We start from the raw sequence: 27,909 nt of genomic DNA, 5'->3' as shown, positions 1-27,909 counted from the left end.
AGAGACAATATATCTAGCAAGGATGAGTGTATGAGCCACCCATGCAGTGCTTTCTGCCAAGCTGTTTTTGCGAGTGGAGGGGGGGTGGGACTGGGAGAAAATCCAGATAGCGTTTCCAGCAAAGTAGAGGGTGTCATGAAGAAACATTCACAGCTGCTACAATACACAGAGACAATGCGAAGTGGGGAAGGAGGGGGGGGAGGCTTCCCATCCAGAGGGCTGAGTGTAGATAAATAAATAAATAAACAAACAGGGCTGCACTCACCAGCTGTCTTACCTTGCCCAGATGGTTCTCCACCCCCATCCACCCACCCCACTTGTGATGGTTCTCCAGCTCCCATCCACCCACTCACCTGTTTGTGAACTTTTGTAAGCTGCTCCAGGTTGTTCTCAAGAAAGGAAATCTTCTGCTTCTGGGAATGAGCCCCCCCGCTATCCTCGGGTTCCAGCTCCGCGCTCTGGAAGGCAAATACAGAGTGAACTTGTACCTCTAGGAGCGTGAATGGGATGGGATAGAAAACCCAGCCAAAGTTATGCAGCCACACAACCAGAATCCAAACCCAATCCCTTCGTTTGATTGGCCAGCCCCAAAATAGGCATGGTTCTGGGAGGCTTCCTTGGGTGGCTTGCTCCAGAATAATAAGGAGGCTATTATGGTGGTGGTAGTGGTGGTTGTTATTATTAATGATATAGCTGCAGCATACTGGTGTATCCTGGAATGGGAGACACAGCTGGCTCTGAATGGGCCAGAGCATGTGGAGTGACTTGCTGATTTTCCAGTAAGAATGGAAATGGGTTTCCTGGGGAATGTGGCCTGCAGGCAGGTTTGGGGCCCCATAGCTCCCTCTTTAAAATCAAAGCACTGGTCAGTTTTAGAGTTGACTAAGGGCTCAACCAGATTTCCTTTTGTGCTGCTGAAAGAAGCCAAGGGTTTCAGAAGTAAGCAGCTAGTGTAGAGCAGAGCTGTGAAGCGGGAGGTGCTTGGATCAAATCTTGCCTCTGCCATGATGGCCTTAGGTGAGCCACCATCTCCCAGGCTTAGCCGACTCCTTCAGGGTGCAACATAGGGCTAGCACCACTAACATGCCTTTAAACATTTGTTATAAGGATTTCTGAGTGTATGTGAAGGGTTCTCAACCCTCTAAAGTGTTTGTGGGGAGCCTGTCATCCTCCAGTTATTGCTGGACTACAACTCCCTTCATCCCTGATCACTGGCCCATGCAAGTTGAGGCCGATGAGAGGTGGGAGTCAGGAGGGGAACAGATTTCCCTAGGGAACCCTGTATAAATGCTGAATAAACAATGAAGTTGGCTAAAAGAACAACAACATACTTTCTTAACTCGAGTCGTGACGTCTTGAACGAACAGCTTGCGAAGGTTGTGGAGGGTCTGGAGTTCACGGGCCTGGAGGGGTACGAGAAGAAAGGCAGGGATGAGGTGGTGAGACCAGGCTGGGGGCTTCAGCCCAGCTCCCTGCCCCCATCCTTCACCTCTCCTTTAGCTACTTACAACAGTCTCCTCCAGCCCTTTGAGGTCCTGTTTGGACTGCTCATGTCGCTCATAGAGAAATCTGTGAAGAAGATAGACAGTGATGGTCAAAGGGGTACGTGGAGTGTGGGGAAGAAGTCATTTCATGGCAGAAAGGGTCCAGTTGCGCTCCTTGAAGCAGAACTGGCAATGCAAGGATCTGCTGTCCCATATGTCAAGGACTAGACCCCAGCATCTGGCAAGGGAGGGAGGCAGGCACAAATCAGGCCCCTGATCACCATGTTCAAGAGGTGGGCAAATTTTAGGAGGGGCCTGGACATATTTGTAAACCAGATAAACTGTTGCGGGTGCCACACACATGCTGCAACTCTCTCCTCCCCAGTTGTAACCCCCAGGAATTTTCCCAAATTAGGCTGGCGGGGAGAATCTTCTATTGGTAGAAGAAAGCTTTTGAGACTAATTTCAGCAAGTTGGAGGAGACCCTGTGGACACCAATGAAAGCTTCTGCAGACACATGTGTGCCCACAGCCTCCATATTGGTGACTCGCCCATTGGTCCTTATCACCCATTGATGAGGGCACTGATGTTGGGGGGGAGGTGACTTGGTGGTGGAAGAAAATGGAGAAGCTGCTTACCCCTAGTCTCAAGGCATGTACATGCAGGTAGAAATCTCTCATGAGAGGGGATTTGAGTTACCAGTTCCCTAGTGAGAGCTCTAGAATGTTATAGAGCATTCTTCCTATTCCATGGAGGCACAGAACCTGCATGTGGAGCTATGTGCTTATCTCTAATTGGGGTGCTTGAAGTGGAGGAGGAGGAGATTGTGCACAATGGTTTAGGAAAGCGGAATCTTGGCTAATGCCCGCTCCTAAAATCTGTTAAGAGTTTCTCGACACTGGGGCCAATGCTTGGGGAAGGAAGAGTGTCAGCTGTCACCACATTTCCTGCAACTGGGTCAGCGGTGGGATGGGAAAGGTGCACAGTATAGCAGGAGTGAGAAATGAGAAGAGCATTCTGACATTTAGCTTCTACATCAAGGAGCAATTTCCCTGCTTTGCACTGGTATCCTCTTTTACCAGGAAAATGCTCAATCTTACACCCATTTCTATTCCTCCTTTTAAAGTTACCTTTCTGTAACTGCAATAGAGGACCATTCCACACAAGCCTGCTACCAAGTATGCATGCAAAAGAGATTTGCAGGCAACTCTGCTTCAGTGGTATTCCTATATAATACACACATATTTGTGAACACGTTTCTCTCATTCCCAAACTGCCTTGTCAAGCATAAGGCAAGGGAAATCAGCCCTTGAAGTGGCATGTCAAAGCAGGAGAAATCTAGGATATTGCCTTATATCGGGTCAGATTGCTTAGGCTAGTATTGTCTACTCTGACTGGCAGAAGCTCTTTAGGGTCTCAGGCAGAGAGTCTTTCCCAACACTTTCTCCTTTTTAAAGTGAAGGATTGAAATTGGGAACCTCTACATGCTAAGCATCCTGCCAACCTAGCAGTTTGAAAGCACGTCAAAGTGCAAGTAGATAAATAGGTACCACTCTGGCAGGAAGGTAAATGGCGTTTCCGTGTGCTGCTCTGGTTCGCCAGAAGCGGTTTAGTCATGCTGGCCACATGACCCGGAAGCTGTACGCTGGCTCCCTCGGCCAATAAAGCGAGATGAGCGCCGCAACCCCAGAGTCAGGGGTCCCTTTACCTTTACCTACATGCTAAGCATGTATTCCACCACTTAGCTATGCCCCCTCCACCCTCTAAGCACAGTAGGTCAATATCAGTGTTCCCTCTGTGGTGCCCTCCAGATGTTTTGTACTACAATCCTCATCAGCCTCAGATAGCATCATGTGCTGGTAGGAATTATAGTCCAAACCACCTGGAGGGCACCAGGTTGGGGAAGGCTGGTCTAGACAGAGGTGGTTGCCCTCAAATGCTGGCTTTTGTTTCTCTTGTGGTTTGCTCCTTGGTTGGGATGAGCAGAGTCCGCTGAAAGTGTCTGGGAAAGGAAGGGCAGGAGGGTCTTCTCACGTCAGCTCCTGTAGCTTCTGTGACTTCTCCTGTTCCTCACTCTTGAGTTTCTCATAGTCAGCACGCAGTTTCTCCAGTTCAAGCTCTAATTTCTGGTTCAAGCTAAGCAGGGAAAGAATGGAGAGAAAAAGAGGGACACTAACACAGGGACAGCAAACACATCACTTGACTCCCGTGCTTTCTTAAAGGTCTTATCCTCCTCAGATCAACACAGGAAGCAAATGTTAAATGCTTGAGGCAGAGAGAGACGAAAAAGCCATGGCCTGCAGTCCTCGAGAGCTCCCAGATTGGGACAAAGCACAGATGCTGCTGCTTGACTCACCCACTGCTTAAGCCTTTCCACATTCCTGATAACAACCTGATTTTTAACTAGGTTAAACCATCCCCCCCAATAACTTTGGGCAGTGGAGGGTGTTTTGTTTCAGGGGGAGGGGGTTGGTCAATCCCAGCTTCCTTGTCAGAACCCCAACTCTTAGAAGGGGGAACAATCACATGTAAAATTGGTTCAAGTTTGTGGTGCACATATGTCCCAAGCTGTGAGAGCCTGGCTCAAGCCCTGAACTGGCCGCCTGGAGCTCCTTATTGGATATGTGCTTCCTAAACACCTCCACTCAGCTAGCTTTATATCACACAAGGGGCATGGACTTGCATCCCACACACCACAACAGCTTTGAGCCTAGGCTGCATTGCCATTAGCCCCAAAGTGGCTCTTGCCTCGCTCCTAGTTCTGACTTTCCTTCTGGTTCTTACCTCTTATAAGCTACGTGGCTGTGGTTGGTTTCTCTCCTCTGCTTCTCACAGAAGCCCAGACTCAGCTCCGAGCCTTGCCTCAGCTCCAGCCCACAACAGCCCCCCACCCAGGCCCTGCTAGTACGCCAAGTCTCCCAGCTTCTGCACAGCCTGTCTCATCACGAGACTCACCCACCCTACGTGGTGAACCACATCCCACCCATGGAAGTGGCTTGGCCCACCCTCAGGATGACTCACTCCTTGAGCTCATCGATGATCTTCTGCTTCTGGTTGATCTCATCACGCAGTCGCGCCAGCTGTTTGTGGTGGGCCTCACGGTGGCTCTCCAGTTGCACTTCCAGGGCCTTCTGTGTGATAGGGATGAAACAGGTCAGAAAGGCAGAAAGGTAAACCCAGGAACATGGCAGCACACACCTTGGATCCTCTCCACAAGTACAGAGGAAGCTGCCTTATTCTGATTCAGATCATTGGTGCATCTAAACTCAGTAATGTCCACACTGACTAGCAGTGGCTCAAATCAAATCAAAATGTTTATTCGGCTTTACGCCCATCATGAAACACAACACAACAAAACAAAACAAAACAAATAAAACAGCGGACTCGTACAAGCCACAAGCAATACAACACAGTTCACAACTCACAAGGACAGACATTAGCCATTCACAAGAAAAGCTCAAGATTAAGACTAAGATTCTGGCACCACACCAAAATCAACATCTGCTGTCACCACAGAAAACCCTTACAACTATCAATAATCAGCCAACATTCCATTCCGTCTCTTGTACGAGAGGACGGCTGTTAGGAATTTAGCAACCTGTAGGGTAATATAAGGATCCACATCTTGAAGAACCCAGGCAAGCTGTAGGTCTACTGGTTTGTCAGCCATAGGCTGGATTATGGGGTTTAGTATGCTAGCACGGGCTGAACTGTGCAAAGGGCAGATAAACATAACATGATGTAGAGATTCCGATGTTTTCATTTCACAAGCACACATTGAAGGGACTTGGCCCTTAGTGAATCTATGTCTCAGCACATTTGTTGGAAAGACATTGAACCTAGCTCTAATGAAGGCATATCGGTGAGACGCGGCCATAAGCGATGTTAAGTAGGACGGAGCGCGGTATCGCTTCTCGGCCTTTTGGCTAAGATCAAGTGTAGTACTAGCAGTGGCTCTTCAGGGGGCTGCCTCAGCCCTACCTGGAGACACCGGGGATTGAACCAGGCAGGCCACTGGTGTGATACGAACCTTCACTTCATCTGTGTCCTGGATCAAGTCCTTCTCCTTGCCCACTTCATGAACAGTTTCTGTGAAAGAGGAGGAGGAAAAATAATAATCCTTGGGGTACAGCCAGAGACATGGCCATCCTATCCCTTGAATTTACCCTGTGACCTCTTGAGCGTGCAAGTCACTGTCACAGCTTAATCTCTCAGCCTCTTTGCAGCCATGGGGTGGAGTCCATGTCCATTTAAAGAATAACACAACTAATCAACTAGCTCATCTATACAGTGGAAATTAAAATGGCCGGCCTCATAGGGTTGTTGTGAGGGTAAACAATGAAGACCATAAAACACTTTGAAAATGAAAAAAAGCACTTGAATCTGCTGTGTAATCAGATGATCAAGATGATCAAGAATTCTGCTTTTAACAGTCAACCACATTATGCAGCTGTCTCCGTCTTTCTTTCTTTCTTTCTTTCTTTCTTTCTTTCTTTCTTTCTCTCTCTCTCTCTCTCTCTCTCTCTCTCTCACACACACACACACACACAAGCACCGTTTTCTGGCACAAATCTTGCAACCATTCACATGTTCTGCATCAGATATAAGCCAAGGCATAGCCTAACCTTGGGCTTGCAGTTTAGCTAGCTCTTCACTCAGAGTGTCATAGGATTCCTCCAGGTTCCTCTTCTTCAGCTCCACACTCTGCATGTACTCCGTGAGTGAGCGGATCTTTGCCTCATGCTGGGGGGTTGCAGGGAGAAGAACAAGCAAGAGATAACTTTTACAGGTACATCAAATACAAGGGTGCATTTAACAGCCTATCCAGTTTGACCTTGAGCCACCCTACAGCACCTGCCATGCCCCATGGTCAGGACAGGACAGCAAATAGGTGTTAGCATATTTCTCAGAGAGCAAGGTTGAAGCTACTGTCAAGGGTGTACCCCACAGCAAACCTGAGTGTGCAATGGCTTTCAGAGTCCTCACATTGGGGAGACAGGCTTGCCAGCCTCCCCAAACATTAGTTTTGTGGAATGCAACCAAATGTATCCCTTTCAGTTGAGAGGTAAGCTAACGGATCCAACCCTGCTGGAATGCTTTCTCTGAATTGGAAAGGAACTCATCCAAGACCACAAAAGCTGCTAGAATTAGGTAGAAGTCACCTGAGCAGATGGGATGGAACCTTCTACCTCAGAGCTGGGGAATCTTCAGTCTGCAGGTCAGATCTGGCCCATTCAGCTTGTGAGGCCATTTTCTCCAAACCACATCCAGCTGCCCCACACCTGTTGTCAGGTGTGTAGCAGTAGAGACATGGCTGGTTGGCTGCTCACGCAGCAGGAAACAGGATTTAACTCCTCATACATCTGCAGATGCATGAGGAGTTCATTCCTGCTTGGTTTGGATTTGCAAGGGACTTCCCCATGGGCCACTCTTGGTGCACCCTTCAGAAAGCAAGAGATCAGTCCTCCTTGATCACGATCTCCTTGCACAGGCCAGCGTTGAATGGTGGGCGGGATCACCAACCTGTCAGAGTTGGGGCAGGGAAATAAAGGTCTGGCCTGCCAAGCCAAAAAAGGTTCCCTAACTTGTTCCACATTCTCAAAGCCCCACTTCCCCATGACTGCGGTTCTTCTGTCCTGGCTCCCACAGGTCTGACCTGAGAGATGAGGAGCTGGCAGGAAGACAGTTCTCGCCCTGTCACCTCCATCTTCCGGTGACACTCGACTTGCAGTCCCTCCAGTTGCCGACAGCGCTTCACAACAGACTTCACCTCCGATTTGATCTTGCTGATGTAGAGCCGGGCAACGGTGAATTCCTCCTCAATGGCACCACTGATCTCGACTGGCTGAGAATGGGGGTGAGGGAGAGGGGGTATGAACACACTGACCAGCCTCTTCCAGCCAGATCTGTTTGCTGAGCATTCATCCTGACTCTTTTTCAAAATGTCTGCCCGTAGAGTATAAGTCATCACTTCAAGCAATTGTTATCCCATGATTCCCAGGGCATTTTCCTATCATTTTCCTTACCACAAAAAGTTCATTTTTTAAAAAGTGGGCTTGATGGACAAGAGCACCAAAACCAGTTTAATTGAACACCCTACATTTGTTGGGAAATGGCTGAAAATCACCTGCAACATACTGACAGTGTTGAAGCAGCCACTGTCTGGAGCATACAGCTCAACCACATGACCCTTGCAAGCAGAGCCTTTCAAACTGGTTGCTTCCACATTAGCTATTTAATATGGATTTGCCACCCTTCATTCCCTCATTTTGGACTGGGAATGGTTTAACTCAGAGGAGAACTATTGAAATTTATGGACCTAAGTTAGCCATGTCTATTAATTTCAGTGAGTTTTACTCTAAGGCTAACACTTGATACAACATTTGGATTCCAATGGTTTTCCAGTTTGTCCTGTTTCTTTTCAGACCTGGTATGTAGAAATCCCACCTCACAACTTAACACACAATTATAGTACCAGCCTGCCCAGAAGTACCACCATCAACTCCAGTTAACCCTTGTGTTGCTATTTTCTGTAATAAAAGTAAAATTGGGAAGGGCCAGTGCTGAAGCTGGGAATCTCTTGCAGGTCCATAATACATACAATATTGTATATTCTCACCAGGTGTTCTTCCCAAGTGTCTCCCCTCTTTCTTACCAGCTTGATCTCACCATTGCCCACAATGACGCTGAACTCGCTCAGATCCTTCATGAGGCCATTGAGGACCTCAGCAATGCGCTTGCGCTGATGCGCGCTGAACTCCTGCAACCGCTGCAGTTCTGATTCCAAGGACAGCATGGTGGCCTGCAGGGTGAGAAGATGGTTCAGCCAACCCAAGAAAACGGAACTTCTGATTTGCAAACACAGAACCCTCTCTTTTGGCAGGATAAAGGGTTAGGCTACAACTCCCATCAGCAAAGTCTGATGGGATGGCTAGGGCAATGTGAGTCGTAGTCCAGAACAACTGGAGGACACCCGGTTGGCAAAGGCTGGGTTAAAGCTTCCCTCCCAGCTCTGTCATTTGAAGTGGACCAGATTCTGCAAACACAAGCCTTGGAGGGAAATAAATGCCATATCACAATGCTAGTACAATCTATTCCTGAAAGTTTAGGTCAACATTTTCTAGGAACACTTGATTGACATGTTGTAGGACAAACAGAGGCAGTTTTAGTGTAGTGTGACAGGTGCAGTCGCACTGGGTGTCGCACTGCAGGGGGCACCAAAGAAATGCTGTAGAACAGAGTGTGAGAGGTGGAGGAGCACTGAATGTTAGCATCTCACAGGATACCACTGAAATTTGAGAACCCAAAGTCTGCCACTAGACAAAGCCTTCAAAGGAGCACTTGCAAGGAGTGCTTGGCTGAAAGCAATGGACCTGAAACTGGATCTAAATTGAAGTGCCTCAGTAATCAGAAGACTAAGGGTGAACGGGGGCTTTGTCTGCTCGAGCTCTGCCTCACTGAAAGACTGTTGTGAGTTCACTCAAAGGCAGGACTGAGTGCATTCCACACTTGAAAGAAGAAAGATTAGCATTCTGCACCAAGAATAAATGAATTCTGCAATCTGTATAAATTATGCAAATCAAGCTCCAGTTTCTCATACTCTTAATAGTTTTTCTTTTTTACTGTTTTGAGTAATTTATACTGCTAGTACTAGTTATGCTGAGGAGTAAGGTGCTATGTGGAGGACTGAATCTGTGCCCCAACAACAGGAAATTTTATTTAAGTGCTCTTCAGAGATTTTAGCAGACGTTGGTCAGATGCTTTCAAGAATATTTTTGCAGCCATAAGGGGTAGATACTTGATTCTTATTTTAAAATGAAAGCTGAAATTTTCAGGAAGGTGAATTCTACACCCAGTTCTGCACTGTGCACTTTTCCTATGCTTTTGCATAATTGCAGAGTATATGCGCGCGCGCACACACACACACACACACACTATACTCTTGAGGACTAAGCCAAGATTCAATGTGGTTCTGATCCTCCTCTACCAATGGATCTCAAGTTCACTAACCCCAAGGAAGGACCTGGCATCCCAGCACTTACCACCTTCTGGGACAGCTCATCCACCAGCAGCTGATTCTGCTGGTTTTTCTCTTCTACCTCCTGGGACTTCTGGTCGTAGTTGACAGCCAGCTCTTCCAGAGCTTGCAGCACCTCCTTCACCTCCTCCTTGGCTGAGTCGTTCTCTGACTGCAAGTGGCTGAGCTCACGCTGCACCTTTTCATTGTCCCCACGAGTTGACATTAGCAGCTGGTGGGGAAGAGGCAGAGAATGGGATAAGTAAGGACCCAGTAGGTCAAAAGTTGTCAAGGGCAGTCAAGAAAGAAGCAAGACGGACTGAACAGGAGGCCCAGATAGTGATGATGTGGGATAGACAGGCGTCCAAACAGAGCGAGATAGAGGAGCGTCGATAGACAGAGCTCGTCCACACTTAGCTTTTGCCCCATGCTTTCTACACACAGCTCTGCTTTTTCCCAATCTGTGTCCAAGTGCTTTTTTGTTTTGCCATGCCACTTTCCCCAGGAAATCTGCTCTTTAATTTGGAACAAAGGGCAATGCAGGTTTTCCATGGATTGTCATTTGCTCTGCTTCAGTGGTAAAGAGTGAGTATTTGAGGAGAAAGCTCCAGGGGGAGAAATGTGTGCTCAGACAGGTGCCTAGAAATATGAAGCAATGATAAGTGTGGATGAGCCCAAAGATGAAGAGAAAGAGTGAGCATGAGAGAGAATGCATGGAAGCTGGGGTAGTGGTTAGCATATTGGACTGGAATACCAGAGTTCAAATCCCCCAGCCTAAGCTACCTCACAGGGTTCTTGTGAAGGCAAAATAGGAAGGGGCACCATAAGTTCCTTGAAGGACAGGTCAGATATGAATGCAGCATGCAAGTATAAAGATGATATACTCAATAGAAAGAACATAGCAATGAGAGGGACAAAGTTCACACCAGCATGCATGCACATACATGTCAACATATAAGCAAACTCTTGTAAACAAACACATACAGCACTGCTCACCTCCTCTTGGTCCAGCATCTGCTGCTTGAGCTTCTCCATCAGTTGGCTCTGCTGATTGATTTCATCATCCTAGATGGAGAGGAAACAAACATGTCAGTGGTGGTAGCCACCACGTGCTCTGCCTCAGACACAAGATACCAGGCATGGAGAGAAAGGTTCAGGGTCTCAGGTGAGGGTAGAATTTCAGGCATCCAAGCAACCCGAGGGGGAGGGGAGGCTGAACAGCATAAAGGAAGGAGGGGAGGCCTCAGACCTTGTCATCAAGTTGCTTGTAGAGTTTGCGGATTTCCTCCTCATACTTGTGCCGCTCCTCATCTGAGATCCGGATGACAATGGAGGAGTTGTTGTCATTCATAGGCATCTCATCACAGGTATCAGGCATCACCTTCTCATCATCACTCAGCTGCTCTGTTTCTGGGACGTTCTCACCTGGGAGGATTGTTTAAAAAAAGCAATTAAAATAATAAAAAACCCCACTGTGTCCCATCCCCACATGATTTAAATAAGTAGCAGCACCTTATTTGGATGCTGTCATGAAGGCAGCTCCGCAGTGCCGCCCCACAACATTGGCCACTCCTATTCTAAGAAATCTGTTTGCCATTTCCTGCCTTTGGCACTTTGAAGAATTGGAAGGTGGTTATATTTTGTATTAATACCCAAGTGCCCTGAAAAGTGCTATCATATATGACTCTAGTTTATTTATTTCAACTTAAACAATATCAACTGATATGTGTTCTAGTAATCAATATCACCTATTTTACAGTGAATCTAAAATGTTATACTGTTAGTAGTGCTGTAACAAATTGCTTGTGTGGAATGTTGTACTATGTTTTGAAATAAACTGATAGTAGGTTGCTGGGAGCAAAGATCAGCTGTGGTTGTCCCCAGATGCAGACATGGTCATAATTCTTGCTACATGTATTTCTCCACCACCACAATTTTGGTCTGCGTGATGGCTGCTATGATGGGAGAATGTGCAATTATTATTGTATCATTTTAAAAGAAGGTGGGGTAGTTTCCCAAAGGGAAAACTTTCAACAAGAACAAGCCCACTTGTGCCAGAGGACACCCCCCACTCCAAATACATGGGGTGGATGTGGATGGCGATGTGTCCCTTGAAAGACCTGAAACTTTATTACGAATCAGCTTGCTTATGTTGGCTGAAATAATGGATGACATTGCAGAACTCAGGTTTACTAGATTTGGAAGGTTTCAATAATCGCTTTGGGTGGTATGCCTACCTGAGATATGAAAAAGGTAAAATTCATAGAGGCTTCCTGAATCATATCATAAGGAAGTTACTATATAAGTTATGGGAAAAGTATAAAGATGTATCGGACCCAAAAACTCCCTGGTGGCTATCCCCTCTGGAGGCCATTGCAGAGAAAAGAAAAAATATGGAAACAAACTGAGCCATGTACAAAGACCTATTAGAAGAAGATAATCAACTGTAAGTGAAAAATTTCGAAGAAATCAGACATCACCTAACGGATTGGCTACAATATTCCCAATTAAATGAGGTTTTTAAGATAGACAGGAAAAATGGTTTTGCAACAGAAGAATCAAAATTAGATAAAAAATTAATACAAAACAAGAAAAGAGTAATATCTAGAATATGCAAGCTTCTTTTAGAGTGGGAGGTGAAAGATTAAGAAGTGAAAGAAGTAATGATTAAGTGGGCAAAAGATTTTGGCAAGAATATCCAATTGTCAGCATGGGAAAGATTATGGAATAAAGAATGGAAATTTACGGCCTGTTATACACTAAAGGAAAATTTCTTGAAGCTGTTCTATAGGTAATTAACTCCCAGCAAACTGGCCAAAATATATAAAATGAGATCTAATACTTGTTGGAGGTGCAAACAGGCAGAAGGGACATTGCTTCATATGTGGTGGGGCTGCAAAAAAATTAAGAATTTCTGGGATATTATTTATGAGGAATTGAAAAAAAATGTTTAAGCAAACTTTTATAAAGAAACCAGCAGCCTTCCTCTTGGGCATTTTAGATTCAGATATTCCAGATGAAAAAAGGAGAATATTTCTATATTCTACAACAGCAATGAGAATACTGATTGCCAAAAAATGAAAAGGAGAATCAGTACCAACAAAAGAGGAGTGGCAGGATAAATTATTTGATTATCTGGAATTGACAAAAGTGACAGAGACAATTAGGAGACAGCCAAACCAAAAGTTCAAAAAGGAGTGGGAAACTTATAAAGAATATATTTTTAAAAATTGTCCCCAAGTAAAAACCAGGACATGCTTTGATTAAATTTTGCAAATTACAAGACAGATTATAAATATAGCATATAGATAACAGAGAAAATGAGGACATGACCAAAGAAGCAGATTAACAAAAAGATAAGACAGACCTGCATTGAGGAAGATGGAAGTCTATTGGGAAAGCTAAGTAATTCGAAATTCAGAATATGGTGGCATAAGTTTTCTTTTAAGAACTTATGGATGTATGTGTGTTCTTCCTTTTTTATTTTCCTATTTTCTTCAATTTTGTGTGTGTGTCTGTTATTTGTTAGTAAGAAATGGAACAATTTGTAAAATGTAAGAAAACTAATAAAAAGCATTATAAAAAAGAAAGCCCCATGCCTTCTTAAAAAGATGCAACAGAAGTAGATTGAACTGCAATCCAAACACAGCCTGCAGATTTCCTGCTCACCATTGCGCCAGCGCCCCAGCTCAGCCTCCAGCTTGGCAATTGTTTCCTTCAGGACCTTGTTCTTCTCCTTCTCCTTCTCAAACTTCTTCTTCCACTGCTCAGCTGTCAGTTCCAGATTCACCGATGCTGTATTCTTGATTGTCTTGGCCCTGCAGTGGGGCAGAACTAAGTGTAAGATCCTTTACGCAGATAATTGTGCTAGGGATGCCAAATACCTTTCAGAGAGATACAGGGCTCCCTGCAGAGAAGGAATTATTGTTAGATAATTTCCCAGCTGTAGTGTAAAAAGGTACCCCTGCCCATACAGGCCAGTCGTGTCCGACTCTAGGGTTGTGTGCCCATCTCACTTAAGAGGCCGGGGGCCAGCGCTGTCCGGAGACACTTCCGGGTCACGTGGCCAGCGTGACAAAGCTGCTCTGGCGAGCCAGCACCAGCGCAGCACACGGAAACGCCGTTTACCTTCCTGCTAGTAAGCGGTACCTATTTATCTACTTGCACTTAGGGGTGCTTTCGAACTGCTAGGTGGGCAGGAGCTGGGACCGAAAGACAGGAGCTCACCCCGCCACGGGGATTCGAACCGCCGACCATGCGATCGGCAAGCCCTAGGCACTGAGGTTTTACCCACAGCGCCACCCGCATCCAACTGTAGTGTATACCCCATATATGATTAGGAATTTTGCCTTGCCAGGTAAAAATCTTCTTTCCCCCAATCTTTTGCTCTTAAATTCCCTGTGCCTGAAGAAAGACTTGCAGCTTTTCCAGCAACATTCATTTTTTGTCTTTCCCTGCAACAGAAAATGAAAGGAGTAGGATGTGGCTGGGTAAGTTACCTCTGTCCAAACATGAGTGTAGATTTGGTCTCAGCATCATTGTAGCTGGAAGGTGAGCAGCAGATGAACATGGTCGTGCGGCAGTTTCCACCAAGGGAATCCTGGAGGATGCGAGTCATCTTGCTGTCCCGATAAGGCACATAGCTCTTCTGCATAAGACAATACGAAGCAGGTACATTTGACTTACTGGTATTTGTGCACTGGCAAAACTGGCCACCAGAAACCCCAAAACACTCCACGGCACCCTCTTAGAAGGAAAAGGAAAATTCATTTTACCCAAGTCATTTTGGAATCAATCTACTGCTGAATATAAATTTATCCATAAAAATTTGGATATTTCTCAACCAAAAGAGGGACTTATATTCGGGCCAATATGGTAGTTAATCTACTATATATTTTGGAAAGTTGCTTTTTTGTTTATTCAATATGCATTTGAATAAACCTCAAGATATTGTAACCCAAAGTTTGCATGATGGTTCCTAATATAAAACAGCAGGTTTTCACCTATGTTTGTATACAATTGGGAACCATTTTAAATCAAGATGCTGGACCAAACCTTTCAACACTGCACTGATCTTAACCTTTGTTTTCAAAATAGCAATTTTCTTTTTGGTTTCTTAGGATACCCAAACAACATCAGGTATGAAGCTGCTAGCTCATTATAGTTGTTGACCAGTAATCATTGTTATGGAGGTTTTTAAGCAAAAAGATGTCCGTCTGTCATGGAAGCTTAGTTGAGATTCCTGCATTTCATGAGGTTGGACTAAATGGCCCTTGGGTTCCTTCCAATTCTACAATTCACTATATTCATAGTGATCTCAAAGTGCCAGTCCATATAGCCAAATGGCACAATCCATACACAAGACAGAGGGGTCAACAGGTTTGGGAGAATCAAAGGTTTGCAGAATTTAATTTATTTGGGGGTTTTTTAAATAGAAAATATATCCTAAGGGGGAACTACCCGCAACTGTAGAACCTTTATACCCTGAATCTCACAAGCAACTGCTGCCTCTGCCATGAATCCATGGTGGAGATCATTCCCTCTTGAAACCTTGCATAATCAGTTAATTTTCACATTCTTGCTGTTTTCCAGTTAACGGAAAGCATATGTGCTCTCTTCAAATATCATGGTACCAATATTTTTGCTGCTGAGAGACAATTCAGTATAACATCCACTTGTATATTGGTTATGTTTCCAATTACCTTCAGATAATAATACAGAGATTTAATGATATAACACCTTGTTGATTCTGAATTTTAACTAGTTTGCTGCTTTGTCTGTTGAACTTTGACTACTAAATTTAGGCTATATACAAATGTTGATGACTTTATTTATTTATTTATTTATTTACCAGGTTATATACAGCTCTCTGACAGACAGCAGGCTTGTGTTGATAGAAGCCTGCAGCAGGGTTTATCCTGGTCTAAGTGGGTAGCTGAAAGCTGGGCTGTAGTTAAGGAGACTGCCCACTGTTCTTTTCTTGTGCCTGAATACAACACATTTGCCTCCACATTTATACACTTACTTCTGTGGGAACCTCTCAGAGCTCTAATAGCAGCTTGCAGGATATACAAGTCTCTTGTGGAGAGCTTACAGGATGTGTGCAGCAGTGGTCCATGAGGTGGCTTAGCTTACTTCCTGTTATCCAAGTCCTTGCAGTGTACTGGTAGGAAGAGGAGGAGGGAAGAGGTGGTGGCAAGGTCAGCATGGTGCAAACAGGCTGGTGAGGCCAATCTGGCACTCCGACAGATGCATTTGCACCTCACCAAACTCTCCACCGCTTCATCCCTCCCAGGACGACACAGTGAGGCAGGTAACAGGAGGTCAGGTAAGCACCGCTGCCCTGCCTTGCTGAGCATTGCTGGTTGCATGATGCTCTAGTTTGTTCTATTTAAGGCTGGCTGAACATGCTCAGCTTCATGTGTTTGGTGTTCCAGTCTAAATAGTGCAAAGCTATTGTCTCCCAAGCAGCCAGAGCTCACCGTGCCCTCAGCCAGAGCAGAGATGACATTGCCAAGCGCTGACAGGGACTTGTTGATATTCTTGGCCTCATCCAAGACAGCTCCCTCAGCTCCAGTCTTGCTGACCTGCCAGGAAAAAAAGAGAAGCTTGATTACTGTGTTGAAGATAATTATTTCAGGCATTGCTGGGATCTGTATAGATTTCTGACATGGGACAGCTAAATCTTTTGTTTATGGGAGAAATTAGACCTTGCCTGACTCTACAACTGGGCCAGGGACACCTGGCACCTACACCCCCTTGAAAAAACCCCAGCACCTTCTCACTGCCAGCCAGATCCACCAGGTAAAGCTTCCCACTCAGTTTCTGTTCAGTCTCCATGTTCTCCTGCTTGATGTTGATGAGGAAGATGCTGTGGCTGCGGGAACTGTGTTCATTCATGTCTGTAGGGGCAAAACAGTGAGAACATGGGAGCGCTAGAACAAAGCCGGTTCTCTATAGGGAAATTGTGAGCAGGGATTTCCTGCACTGGAAAAAAAAAATACCCCAACTCGATGTCTATCTAGGCCTAGGGTGGTATTCAATTAAATAGTTGCACAGGCAGAATAGGGGTGTTGTTACCCAATTGTTTGTACACACACTTGTGTCTTTTTCACTGTGGTCTCTGGACAAATGTCAATGCATTAGGAAAAAGCCACTCAAAGAGCCATTTGACCCGAGAGAAGAATGAATTGAACATGAGGGAGCCGTGATGAATCAAGTCAAAGGCTCACCATAGTCCAGCACACTCTTCTGGCAACAGACAACCAGGTGCCTGTGGGAAGCCTACAGCAAGGCCTGAGTGCATCAGCCATGCTCCTCACTTGCAGTTCTCAGCAACTGGTATTAAGAGGCACTTTGCCTCCAGCTGTGAACCACTGCAGGCACAGTATAAGCAACAATGGCCTGATCATGTCTTGTCCAACTCTCTGGATAAAGGGGGTATTGTGTGTGGCCTGGAATCCACACATACAAATACAATAAACATTTTTCTCAAATATTTCTTACTTCCCAAAGGCTGGGGCGAGGGCTGAATGACTGTGCTCAGAAAACACAAAATGTGAGGAAGAAGGCTATATTAGAACACTTATCTTATTTTTCTAAGAAAAATAAAGGGTTTATTTGATAAACAAGGGAATATTCAGTCATGCAGACTCTCAGCTGAAATTGTAAGCCCAGAAAGAATGTTATCACATTCTATGCTGTTTGTGTAATAGCAGGTCCATGTTTTGTGACTTAGGCATAATTGGGAGCAAGAGGCTGCAACACCACACACTGCCTCTAGGGTGCAGCAAGATTGTTGTTTATGACTTCACAGTTGGATTAGAGTCTCTGTTAAGACTTGGCTGCGATTCACAGAAGCCAGAACACACCTTCCCAAAGCACTGATGCTACACAGAAGCCCCACTGCTACCACAGCTCCCTGGTATCTTACTTACCTATCACAGTCTAGCTCACTGGCCCTCTTTATCCCAAAGTCCATGATGGGAACCTCCACCCTTTCCATATAGAATCATGGAATTGTAGAGTTGGAAGGGACCATGAGGGTCATCAAGTCCAACCCCTGAAATGCAGGAATCTTTTGCCCAATTTGGGGCTTGGACCCACAAACCTTAGATTAAGAGTCTCATGCACCACTGACTGAGCTATCATCCATCACTTCTGACTGAGAGCCAATGTGGCCCAGAGGTTAGGGTGTCAGGCTAGCACCGGGAAGACCCAGGTTCACATCAGCACTCTGTCATAAAGCTTGCTGGGTGACCTCAGACTAACTGTCATAAAGCTTGCTGGGTGACCTCAGACTAACTGTCATAAAGCTTGCTGGGTGACCTCAGACTAATCAATTTTTCTCAGCCTAAACTACATCACAGGATTGTTGTGAGGGAAAAATTGTGGAGAGAGATGTGTTCACTCCTTTGAGGAAAGGCAAGATATATATGTCATAAGTGAATGAATAAACAATACTGTCTATATCTCAGGTTCCACATCTCAGACATTTCAAATTTGACACCTTTCATTTCCATGACCAGGCTCAATTTTTTAAAAAAGTAAATAAGTAAATAGAGAATTCATATTTAATTCCTGGTAATTTTTATTTTCCTGTGTTTGAGACACTGGAGCAGAAAGGGTATTTCCACATCACAGATTTAAAAGGGTTCAGTAGCCATTCCTGCACCAACAGTATTGAAAAAGGGATCACATTTGACCATCCCAATAGCATTCTGAGGAAAAATAATCATAAACTCACAATAAAAATGATGTCTGGAAGGGCCCACAACTTTTCAGTGTAGATGCTATCAAAGGTTTAACAAGGCTCAAGCACGTGTTGCTTGTCAACCCCAAGGCTGTGTTCACACCTGATATTTAAAGCATCGTGATACCTTGTTAAACCTTCATGGCTTACTCCAAAGAATTCTGGTTGCTGCAGTCTGCTGTGTGGAGGTTTGTTAGGAGACCTCTGTTCCCCTCCCAGAACTACATTTTTCAGTTCCTCTTCACAGATAATTCCCTTCCTGTGAGGGGAATATAGGGATCTCCTAAGAACACGCAGCAGCCTTAATAAACTCCAGCCCCCAGGATTCTTTGGGGGAAGCCATGACTGTTTAAAGTGGCATCATGGTGTCTTAAATGTATGCTGTGAATGTGGCTTTCGTTTATTAAAGCATGAGAATCTATTAGGAGTAGCTCTCTCTGCTTGAAACCTGAGCCCACCTCACTCAAGCCTTCCCTTAGCATGAGCATAGTACTATCCCAGTGTTTCCTGGGATACAGACCACGCCTGTAACGACTTGCAACCCACCCTGCCATGGCAGACACCACTGAGGGGTTTGATTAAAACAAACAAGTTGTACTGAGCTGGTTCAGAGCTCCCCATTCACCCAACCACACCATCATAATCCCTCCGGCCCGTTTTTATTTCTCAGAACTCACTGGTAACAGCCACATGACGGTTAGATTTCCCCTCGTCAATGACATCCAGGATTTCTTCAGGGCTCGAGACAAAGCGCTCAGTGCAGCCCTGAGGGGGGGAGAAGAAAAGGGCGTTTGTCATGGTATACATGGTGATGTTGACCTCATCTCTCTTTTTTTTAATCCAGGCTGCCGCCACCACCACCATGCCTCATGCAGCTCAACCTGGGCATCTTCCCCTGTCTTCTGGCCGTAGACAGATGCCCTAGGGTAGGTTTCCCTAAACTAGTGCCCTTCTGCATTTTTTAGGATAATAATGTCCATCAGACCCAGCCAGTGTGGCCAATGGCAAGGGATGATGGGAGCTGGGAGTTCATCGCTACCTGTAAGGCACAAGTTGGGGCAGGAGGCCTTAGGATATACACAAAGGTGTGTGACACTTTCCCAAGAATCTCACCTTCACAAATGGCACCCGGTTCTTGTCCTCGTGAACGGAAAGATTGGTCTTGGTCACTATGGGCAAGGAGAGGAGATCACTCAGAGAGGGCACAGTTGATCCAGGAGCATACATTTCACTTCAGTCCTGCACCAGGGCCATGCCCCTGACAAAATCCCCCCCCCATGTCACTATTTCCTATCAAGCCCTTCTCCTTTACTCTTTCAATGCCCTGTTCGTACCATTTCCCCTCAACATCCCTAATGATAACTCACCATCTAACAGATCACGGATTTTGTCCAAGTAGATTTCAAAGTAGGAAACCTGGGATGGGGAGAGAGAGTCAATAAATAGAACAGACATAAAGATGTGGGGGTCCTCAATCTTCCCTCAGTTATCATCCTTGTGAACACATACCTTTCTGAGAACCGCTGTGCTCAAAGTGAGAATAAGTAATGCACTCTGATCACACATCTACACCATACATCTAATCTAAAGCATATTTATGCCGCTTCTGAGCAGTCATGACTTCCCCCAAAGGATCCAGGGAGTTGTAGTTTACCCCTCACAGAACTGCAATTCCCAGCATCCTTAACAAATTACAGTTCCCAGGATTCTTTGGGGGATGCCATATGCATTGCATGTCGGGTGTGGGTGAAACTGCCAACAATTCTTTGAGAAAACAGAGGGGGAGCTTGAGCCCTGCGGTTGAGGACTGGCCCCTTTGTTCAGTCCTGACCTTTATAGCCTCTTTAAATACAACAGTGGACCTGAGGGCTTATCCACATTTCCTTTTGCCCCACTCTCTCCAGACAAAGGTCCATGCTTTAAAGCTCCATGTCCAAGCATCCCTGCTTTTGTGGTTGTTGTTGCTCCAGGGCTTTCCCCATGAAAACCTGTTCTTTAAAGCTGAATCAGAGCAAACAGTCACCCATGGAAAACCCAAATTGGTATTTACTCCAATTGAGCACTACAAAGTGGGTTTTCAAGGGGAAAGCTAAAAGAAATAAATCACACACATGGACACAGAGCTTTTAAGCACAGACCAGTGTGAATAAGCCCTTCTTCCCTGGACTGCTTTGTGTCAGGCTTTGGCTCCCTGCTCCAGAGGGGGAAAGGAGTGGAGACTAACCTTTTGCTAGCTGATTTGCAGGACCCTATAAGACCCAAATCCTTCTGGTCCTAGGACCCCAAAGCACCTGTCCCATGTCACTGCTGCCTATGGGAACATGGGAAGTTGCCTTAGACCAGGCTGGAGTATTTTCCTGTCTAGCCCAGCTTTGTCTGACTGGAAGTGGCTCCTTCCATCATCTCAGGCAGAGAATATTTCCCATTACCTGTTTTTTATTTCTTAGTTTTTTTACTGAAAATGCCAGGGATCAGACTTGTGACTTTCTTCATGGAAACCATGTGCTCTTCCACTGAGCTATGGTTCCTGTAAAGCTTCTGGATCCTCTGCACTAGTTTTGTCTGGGTAGCTCATGTGCAAGAAATATTATTTCCCTCCACGTTCACCAGCTGACAACTACCTGAGGTCCTTTGCCAGCCCTGGAACCAGAGGATCTGACTCCCTGACCAAGATGTGCCTTTCCAACCATCTCATTTGAGCATCCCACCCATTGCAAATACAGATCCTTTGTTCCCAGTACTGACCACTGTTGCCCATACCCCTGGCCCCACCGCTATTCCGTATGCCTCTCACCTTAATGTGGAATTCCAGGTTCTCATCCATAGAGTAGATGTGGTTGAAGATGTCCTGGGCAATGCGAGGGATGATTCCCATCAGCTGGGGGTCATGCAGCTTACCCTGGAGGAACAGAAACATCAGGAATGAGCCAAACGGATCTCCTCAAATGTTTTAGAGCTAAGCTTTAGCTTTTAGGGGATAAATAGTCCCATCTCCAGGTGGCAAGGATCCCCTACCACTGGGGTAGGGAACCTGTGTCTCTCGAGATGTTGTTAATGTACTGCAACCCCAGGATGACAATGCCCATAACTCCATGCCAGCTGAGACTGATGAGGGTTGAAGTCCAACACCATTTTGAGGGCCACAGGTTCCTCACCCCATTCCACGTTTGCTTCTTGAACTTATGACAGGGCCTTCTTGTCAGTGGCTTCCTAGCTATGACCTAGTTTCTTCCATGCCTTATATTATATGCCTTCTCACCTCCATGGTGTGAGTCTTTCCCGAGGATGTCTGCCCATAAGCAAATATGGTGCCATTGTACCCAGCCAGCACATCTGCAAGAGAGAGAGAGAGAAAGAAAGAAAGAAAGAAAGAAAGAAAGAAAGAAAGAAAGAAAGAAAGAAAGAAAGAAAGAGGACTCATTTATTTCCCCAGTTGGCTTTCTGCCTCGCCCTTCCTGCCCCTTTATACAACTCCTACTAAATACCCACCATTCTACCAATTCCCCGACTAACCTTTGACAATCTGCATGGCACAGGCATGGTACACCTGATCCTGGGTAGTATTGGGTGGGAAGACACGATCGAAGACATAAGGCTTGCCCTAGAAGGGGAGAGAAAAGAGAGGTCAAGGGCTACCTAGGAACACCCAGAGGCTTATAGGAAATGCCCATTCTATCTAACTCACGCAGCGCACACCTCACCGTCCACTTATTCTGTTTCCATACTCAACCAGCTCAGCAGCAACCAAATCCTATGCATTCTTACTTGCAAACCCAACTCCAGTGTGCCTTAATCCCAAGTATATCTGGAGAGACCAGAATATGGAAGGGTCTCCTACTACAATCCCCTTCCCAACCCTATTTTTGTTTTCCAAATGTCATGACAAGGCCTTATCATCAGGGGCACCTAGGCTATGGAACTCTCTACCCCATGAAAGCTGGCAGGTTACATCTTTGAGCACCTTACTATGAACCTGTTTAGATGTGGGAGGGCTTTATGAAAATTGTGATTGATTTTGGTTCTTGCTTATTATTATGCTGTTCAGATGCTTTATGTCCCCCTCCCCACTTACTGTGACTACATTGTTTATTTAGACACCCATATGCAATGGAAGGTATAGGGGATCTATAATTACATACATACATACTATATACATATTTCTTCCACTCCTCCTAGATAGTCTTACCTTGGAATTTCCAAAGTATTACACCACAGCTCACCTCTGGGAGATTTAATTATTTACAGAGCTTGGATAAGAAAAGTGGATTTAAAAAGCCCCCATTTCCTCAGTACTGCCTTTTTGTCCTGCTGCTATGCTACTCTGCTAGGTCTTGCCACAAAACAAACAGCATTGTGTGCTTTGTGGATATACTTCATTTTTTATATACTGCCCACACACTCTTTTTTGTGCAAGCAAGTCCCATCCGCCCCTAGCCAGAAGGAGGTGGAAATCCAGTGAAATCATACAAAGGCACCAGAGGGTTACTTTACCAAAGGTATGTGTTATTCAGTCTAGACCAGCCTTTCTCAACCTTGGGCCCCCATATGCTGCCGGATGACAACTCCCATCATCCCTGACCACTGGTCCTGCTAGCTAGGGATGATGGGATTTGTAGTCCAACAACATACGTTTGGAATCCAACGTTGAGAAAGGCTGGTCTAGACACTATGGTTCTGACAATTGGCAGGTTTTTTTGTGTAAAATGATCCTCTGGGTCTGCAGCTCTTCCCTGATGCATCAGAAAGGGTCCAGCAGAGCCAGGCCACAAGACGTGTGTCAAGGAGCCCACATGGGAAGGACTGGCTGAGTTTCTGCCCTTGCGCACAGACTGCTCTGAGAACAGGGAGCTGTCCAACTGCTAGATGCCTTTAAACATAGATTTGGTGTTGTTCTTAACGCCAAGGCTCTTTGAAGTGGCCTCTGTCCCTCCATTTGCTGTAGCTCTGATATGGTTCTCCCAAGAACTGTCAAAATCAGGCACATGCAATGAAATACTTCCCAGTACCAATGTTGCTCCTCCACCCGGTGTAGATTACAGCACAGCCATAGCTCAAGCATCTTACTAGCTCATTGGGGCACTCAGTCCACTTCAACCTGCTGTTGCACTCATGCTCACTTTGCAAGCTTCCCTACAGACATCTGGTTCACCACTGTGAGAACAACATGCTGGACCAGATGGGCCACTGGCCTCATCCAGCAAGACTCTCCTTCTGTTCTTATGACTTGTGGCAGGATAACATGTACCTGAAGTGCTTCTGTGCAGTAATTGCTTAACAATCTGATGCATTCTGTTTTGACTACACACAATTTTGTCTTTTGGCACGACCCCTGGAATGCAACCCTGTGTAAGCTGAGAAACGCTTGTATATAGATATCTTCAACTCGGAACATCATGCATTTGAAAAAGTGGACTTTGGTCCATGAAAGCTTATGATATAATAAATTTGTTGGCAGAAAGATATTTCTAGATTTGTCTGGCAGGGCAAGAAGCCCAGAATAAAATTTAAGATTTTAACTGATGTTAAAGAAAGAGGGGGATTTGCCCTGCCAGACCTTAAACTTTATTATGAATCAGCAGCATGTTGCTGGTTGAAAGAATGGCTGCTTCTTGAGAATACAGACATTTTGGATCTAGAAGGATTTAATAATGTTTTTGGGTGGCATGCATATTTGTGGTACGACAAGGTGAAAGCACATAAAGCATTTAAAAACCATATTGTCAGGAAAGCATTGTTTAATGTTTGGATAAGATACAAAGATTTACTGGAAAACAAAACTCCAAGGTGGTTGTCACCAATGGAAGCGAAAGCTATTAAAAGACTCAATATGGAGTCCAAATGGCCAAAATATTGGGAAATTTTGGAACAAGAGGGAGACAAATTGAAATTGCAGAGTTTTGAGAAATTAAAAAATAAAGTGTGAGATTGGCTCCATTATTGTCAGATAATGGAGGCTTACAAATTGGACAAAAAAAATGTATTCCAGGTGGAAAAATCGAAATTAGAAACAGAATTGTTAGAACCTAAAACTAAGATTTTGTCAAAGATGTATAACTTGCTGCTGAAATGGAACACTCAGGATGAAACGGTGAAATCTGTAATGATTAAATGGGCACAGGATGTTGGACACAATATTATGCTGGCTGACTGGGAACAGTTATGGACCACCGGTTTGAAATTCACGGCATGTATTTATTCACGGCACCTGATTTACAGGTGGTACATGACCCCAGTCAAGCTTGCAAAAATCTACCATTTGTCGGACAATAAATGTTGGAAATGTAAAGAGAATGAAGGTACATTCTTTCACCTTTGGTGGACGTGCCCAAGGATTAAGGCTTTTTGGGAAATGATTTATAATGAAATGAAAAAGGTATTTAAGTATTTCTTCTTGAAGAAACCAGAGGCCTTTCTCCTGGGCATGGTCGGCCAATTGGTGCCAAAGAAGGACAGAACTTTCTTTTTGTACGCGACAACAGCAGCAAGAATACTCATCGCAAAATATTGGAAGACACAAGAACTACCCACTCTGGAAGAATGGCAGATGAAGATGATCGACTACATGGGAGTGGCAGAAATGACCGGCAGAATCCAAGACCAGGGAAAAGAGTCGGTGGAAGAAGACTGGAAGAAGTTTAAAGACTATTTACAGAAACACTGTAAAATTAAGGAATGCTAGAGTGATGTTGGATAGTAACTAAGTGGTTTTCAGCCGTAATGCTTAAAAGATAGAAAATAAGGATTTGAAATAAGTAAAAGACCTAATGGTGAGTATTTGCTGAACAAACAATTTGAATTGGAATATAAGAAAGGGTGGTATGAGGAGGTCTGGAAAGTGAGGTAAAAGAAAATATGTAAATGGAATTTATACTTGTTCTTTTTGGGTTTTTTTCTTCTTGTTTTTAAATTGTTTTTAATTTTTTGTATTTTTGTATTTCTGCTTTTTCTTCTTTTTTCTGTTATTATGTATTAACTTTGAAAACTTAATAAATATTTTTTAAAAAAAATTGTTAGCCTTTAAGGTGCCACAATTGTTATTAAAAATCTGAGTGCCTGAACTGAAACTGAGCTAGAATAATGAAGAAACTTAACAGCAGTGGGCCCTTTAAAAAGTTTGGTTTCTCTGTTTCGAGTTGTTTCACAAGGCAGCTGGACACGGTCAGATGTTTTCCCATCGGCACAGATGCACTCATGGGCAAGTTATTTGTCTGACTTTCCCTTTAAGGTGCCACCAATCTGCCTCTCCAGGAGCCAAGCCTGCTGCTACTCAGTCAGTAAAGGCAGAAGCAAGGTGGGGATGGGAGCAGCTGCCATCACTAGGGCCTACTGAAGGGCTATGGAGGCTCAGGAATTTAAATAGCCTAGAGGGAAGGCGGTAAGTGGCCTCTTGGAGAAGGAGAGACCCAGACTGAGACCACCACTACAGTCCCTTCTGCCATTTGCAGAGAGAGCCCTGAGAAAAGACCTCCCCAGTTTTCCCCCAACTATATTGCACTAGGATTTGGGATGACCTGGCCATTGAGGGTGGCCTTGGACTATGTTAAAAAGGGTCCAGCAGCAGAACCCCAGGCCTTTCATTCTCCTTGGGAAAGGCGCCATCAAGGATGGTTTGGGATGCATGAGCTGGGAAGAGGTGATTGTTCTACCTAGGAAAGGCAGGTGAGAGTTGGGAGCCTGATCCTGTATGCAATGAGAAACCTCATAAGTAGCTGCACTTGGCTTGTCTGGCCTGCATTGGGGGCTTAGTTTTTGAACTTATTTATCCTTGGAGACCATGGACTCTGAAGCATTTAACATCACACAGTCCATCTGAGCACAAACCCATGAAAACACTTCATTCTCTTCAAATTTAGTAGACTATTTTATATCATTCTTCTGTACCTGCTTCCTTTCCTTATCACATTTTGTGGACACAGAAGTCCATAGCTGTCAACTTTTCCCTTTTCTTGTGAGGAATCCTATTCGGATTAAGGGGATTTCCCTTAAAACAGGGGAAACACTGACAGCTATGCAGAAGTCTTCTGTTCTATTTTTAGGAGAAACATTATTTAAATAAACCTGGGAAAGAAGGGGTATTTTTTGCAAGGGGGTAGAAGAATAGGAAGTGATGCTCTTGTGATTTTCCTTTGATGTACCATACCATTTTCTTGAGACAGATACACTGCAGTTTGAGACAAGCTGAGATAACAGCCCCCTTCCAACTAACTAGCCTGGGAAAAGCTCTTCATTATTTACAGCCTGATGAGTGAATCACTGATTTCATTTCAACTTCCTTGTCAAAGCAATGAAGGCAGGGGAGGCAGGGAGAGAAGATGGATTCTCTAACATGCATGCAGTGCTAGTGATGTATGGAAGTGAGAGTTGGACCATAAAGAAGGCTGATCGCCGAAGAATCAATGCTTTTGAATTATGGTCTGGAGGAGACTCTTGAGAGTCCCATGGACTGCAAGAAGATCAAACCTCTCCATTCTGAAGGAGATCAGCCCTGAGTGCTCACTGGAAGGACAGATCCTGAAGCTGAGGCTCCAATACTTTGGCCACCTCATGAGAAGAGAAGACTCCCTGGAAAAGACCCTGATGTTGGGAAAGATGGAAGGCACGAGGAGAAGGGGACAACAGAGGACAAGATGGTTGGACAGTGTTCTCGAAGCTACCAGCATGAGCTTTATCAAACTGCGGGAGGCAGTGGAAGACAGGAGTGCTTGGTGTGCTCTGGTCCAGGGGATCATGAAGAGTCGGACATGACTAAACAACTAAACAACAACAACAACAACAAACATGCAGTGCTTGGATACTCTCACCCATTGTAGCTGCTTGCAGGCTCTCCACTGCTTTTCAAATCTGCTTATATTTCTACCCCCTCAATCATAAAGGTTGATGTTTTTTTCTCCGTTAGGCAATATCGCAAGCAGACTTACTTGAAAGTAAGCTTGCTTGAAGCCAACAAGCCTAGACAACAATTAGCCCAACCTAATATTTGGCACTGATGAAACTATCCTCCAACCTTCAGTAAGTCCTTATCCTGGAATCCGTGTTATCCTCTAGGAATCCTTTGCAGCTGGAATGGGAAATAATGAGAACAGCTCAATCGTCCTACTCTAATTGAAGTTTGAATCTGTGAAATTATTTCCCCAACTAATCCCATAATCAGAGATTGATTGATTGATCAGTTAAAAATAATTTTTAAAGAGGAACAATGTGCAAACCAACTGCTGTACTGCTTCATGCAGAAAAAAATTTAATTTGTACTGAAATATCAGTACCAAACAAAGATAGTCTATAGTAGAACAAATAAAGAATAAAATCCTTCTGACTAGGCTGTAAAAATTACAGCTAGCAGGAGAGCCAGAGAAATAATTAAATTTAGATTAGGAGAAAAATTGAGATCTTTAAAAGTACCAGTAGATGCACTGAGGACTGCACTCACAATGAATTCTGTACCAAAACATGCTAAAGTTTTGTGAGTGAAAATGGAGCAAGTTTGCATAATTTATTTCTGCATCAACTAGCAATGTAACACATAGAGCAATGAGAAGGTGTCTAGAGACACTAGTCCCTGCTCTGGCTTCTAAGATTTCACAAGTCATCGCCCACACATTTTCAGATCTATCTATCCTCACAGTCGTAAGAGCTTGACTAGAATATGCTTGAGGGAG

General features: G+C 44.7%; 1 protein-coding gene across 3 annotated transcripts in view; it reads right to left on the bottom strand.

Moving 5' to 3' along the window:
• Positions 1-27,909, bottom strand: part of KIF5A (kinesin family member 5A) — a 69,675-nt gene that overhangs the window by 12,360 nt on the left and 29,406 nt on the right. For all 3 annotated transcript variants that reach the window (XM_081851710.1, XM_081851712.1, XM_081851711.1), the window contains exons 2-23: positions 21,767-21,854; positions 21,513-21,586; positions 21,048-21,152; positions 19,621-19,669; positions 19,367-19,422; positions 18,931-19,018; positions 16,279-16,403; positions 15,984-16,088; positions 14,001-14,149; positions 13,171-13,319; positions 10,751-10,926; positions 10,498-10,566; positions 9,527-9,733; positions 8,140-8,286; positions 7,141-7,329; positions 6,110-6,227; positions 5,515-5,573; positions 4,506-4,615; positions 3,519-3,620; positions 1,509-1,569; positions 1,332-1,403; positions 354-458 (exon numbers count right to left, since the gene is read on the bottom strand). In XM_081851710.1, coding sequence (XP_081707836.1) covers positions 354-458; positions 1,332-1,403; positions 1,509-1,569; positions 3,519-3,620; positions 4,506-4,615; positions 5,515-5,573; positions 6,110-6,227; positions 7,141-7,329; positions 8,140-8,286; positions 9,527-9,733; positions 10,498-10,566; positions 10,751-10,926; positions 13,171-13,319; positions 14,001-14,149; positions 15,984-16,088; positions 16,279-16,403; positions 18,931-19,018; positions 19,367-19,422; positions 19,621-19,669; positions 21,048-21,152; positions 21,513-21,586; positions 21,767-21,854 — 2,403 coding nt within the window. The remainder of the gene's footprint in view (positions 1-353; positions 459-1,331; positions 1,404-1,508; positions 1,570-3,518; positions 3,621-4,505; positions 4,616-5,514; positions 5,574-6,109; positions 6,228-7,140; positions 7,330-8,139; positions 8,287-9,526; positions 9,734-10,497; positions 10,567-10,750; positions 10,927-13,170; positions 13,320-14,000; positions 14,150-15,983; positions 16,089-16,278; positions 16,404-18,930; positions 19,019-19,366; positions 19,423-19,620; positions 19,670-21,047; positions 21,153-21,512; positions 21,587-21,766; positions 21,855-27,909) is intronic.

Source organism: Podarcis erhardii (genome assembly GCF_964252035.2).
Source record: "Podarcis erhardii genome assembly, chromosome: 2".
Lineage (NCBI taxonomy): Eukaryota > Metazoa > Chordata > Lepidosauria > Squamata > Lacertidae > Podarcis > Podarcis erhardii.
Note: the sequence above shows the minus strand (reverse complement) of the source record. Positions and strands in the feature narration are given on the sequence as shown.